Source organism: Chlorella variabilis (assembly GCF_000147415.1).
Source record: "Chlorella variabilis unplaced genomic scaffold CHLNCscaffold_386, whole genome shotgun sequence".
Classification (NCBI taxonomy): domain Eukaryota; kingdom Viridiplantae; phylum Chlorophyta; class Trebouxiophyceae; order Chlorellales; family Chlorellaceae; genus Chlorella; species Chlorella variabilis.
Genome location: NW_005434827.1, coordinates 1 through 1,599, shown reverse-complemented (window position 1 = coordinate 1,599; position 1,599 = coordinate 1). Strand labels below are relative to the sequence as shown.

The 1,599-nt window shown below is 65.8% G+C and overlaps 1 protein-coding gene across 1 annotated transcript; it reads left to right on the top strand.

Moving 5' to 3' along the window:
- Positions 1 to 903: 903 nt before the first annotated feature.
- On the top strand, positions 904 to 1,599 carry CHLNCDRAFT_29058 (hypothetical protein; the record flags this gene model as incomplete). Its single annotated transcript, XM_005842558.1, has 1 exon — positions 904 to 1,599. One exon carries the CDS (start codon positions 904 to 906, stop codon positions 1,597 to 1,599), a length of 696 nt encoding a protein of 231 aa, XP_005842615.1.

Genomic DNA, 1,599 nt, shown 5'->3' with positions numbered 1-1,599 from the left:
GGTTTGCCGACCGGTGCCATGAGGAGCATGCTGCTGCCCTGGCACAGTGACTCCCCCGGTTCCCTTGAGTAGGGCCCAGGCATCTTTTGCCCGGCCTTGGCTCCCGACCCACCCCCTCCCCCCGCAGGTAAGAGCAGCGTCAGCGTCAGCAAGCAGCGGTCAGCGGCAGCCCCACCACCCCCACCTCCACCTCACACACTCACTGGCCCCTTGCGCGATGGCACGCCGGCATGTTGGCATGGGAACGCCAAGCCCGGCACGGTAGCGGCGGCTGACTGAGTAATGGCACAGCCGACCGCCGCGGCAGGCCACTTTGCACTCCTGCCTGCAATGCATGCACCCTTACATGTGCAGCCTTCTGGTATTTTCATGTGCCTGGGAGATGTGCGGGCATGGGGGCCCATGTGCCCCATGCCATTTGAGTGCCCGGCGGCGGCGCTGCCTGCCGCCGGGAGCCCGCACCAGCATCGGCACCCGTCGGCCTGGCAGGCCTAAGCTGCTAAGGATCCCCACGTCCCCCACCACGTTGTGGGGGTTGCGTGTCCGGCAGGACGGGGAGCGGGGCCAGGGTGGGGTGACCCTGGGACGCTCAGCTGGGGGGAGGGTGGTCGGAGCCATGGAGAGGGTGCTCCATGGTCCACCCCCTCTCTTGATGCCCCTTGATCACGTGTGCCCCCTGCCCAAGGTCTGCTCACGCGGCCTATCATAGCGGGGTGACTGTAACACAGGGTAACCAAAACCTCCCTCTCCCCGCCCAACACCTTACCCACCCTCTCCGCCACCGTGAGCAAGCTGGGCAACGGCAGGGTTGAATCTCCGTGTGCATGCTGCTGCAGTAGCGCTCAACAGCCATGGCAATGGTTCCACGGTGGTGGGCTCTGCTGGCCAGCATGCTGCTGGCCCATGGGCTCCAAGTTGCACCGCAAGTGTTGCCACTGCCTTCTCCTTGCGCTGCAGGCCCTCACCGCCCCCCCCCCTCAGCCTGTGCCACTTCTGGTTCCGCCCCTCAGACACCGTGCCAGGAAGCAATGCCAGCATCGGCGCTGTGCGAGGCACTGCAGTGCCAAGCATAGGCCCAAGCACTTGCGACACCGCCCTCACCGTCAGCGAACCCTATGGCATTCCGTACAGGTGGGTAAACAGCTTTCAGTCGGCCTCAGAGGCTTTGGTTTGCTTGCAGGAGGCTCTCCGGGCAGCCGTGGCACAGCCGCACCGCAGTGTTGCTCGCCACCGGGGCCCCATGCCCCACCCCTCGGTGTGCTCTGCCTCCCAGGCACCTGTGCGCCCCATCACTCACACCCTGCCTCATGCTCTTGCGCTCTGGCCTTGCAGCAACAAGTACTCCATGAATTGCTCCGACAGCCCCGCCGGACCCGGACAGGAGTAATGGCACAGCCGACCGCCGCGGCAGGCCACTTTGCACTCCTGCCTGCAATGCATGCACCCTTACATGTGCAGCCTTCTGGTATTTTCATGTGCCTGGGAGATGTGCGGGCATGGGGGCCCATGTGCCCCATGCCATTTGAGTGCCCGGCGGCGGCGCTGCCTGCCGCCGGGAGCCCGCACCAGCATCGGCACCCGTCGGCCTGGCAGGCCTAA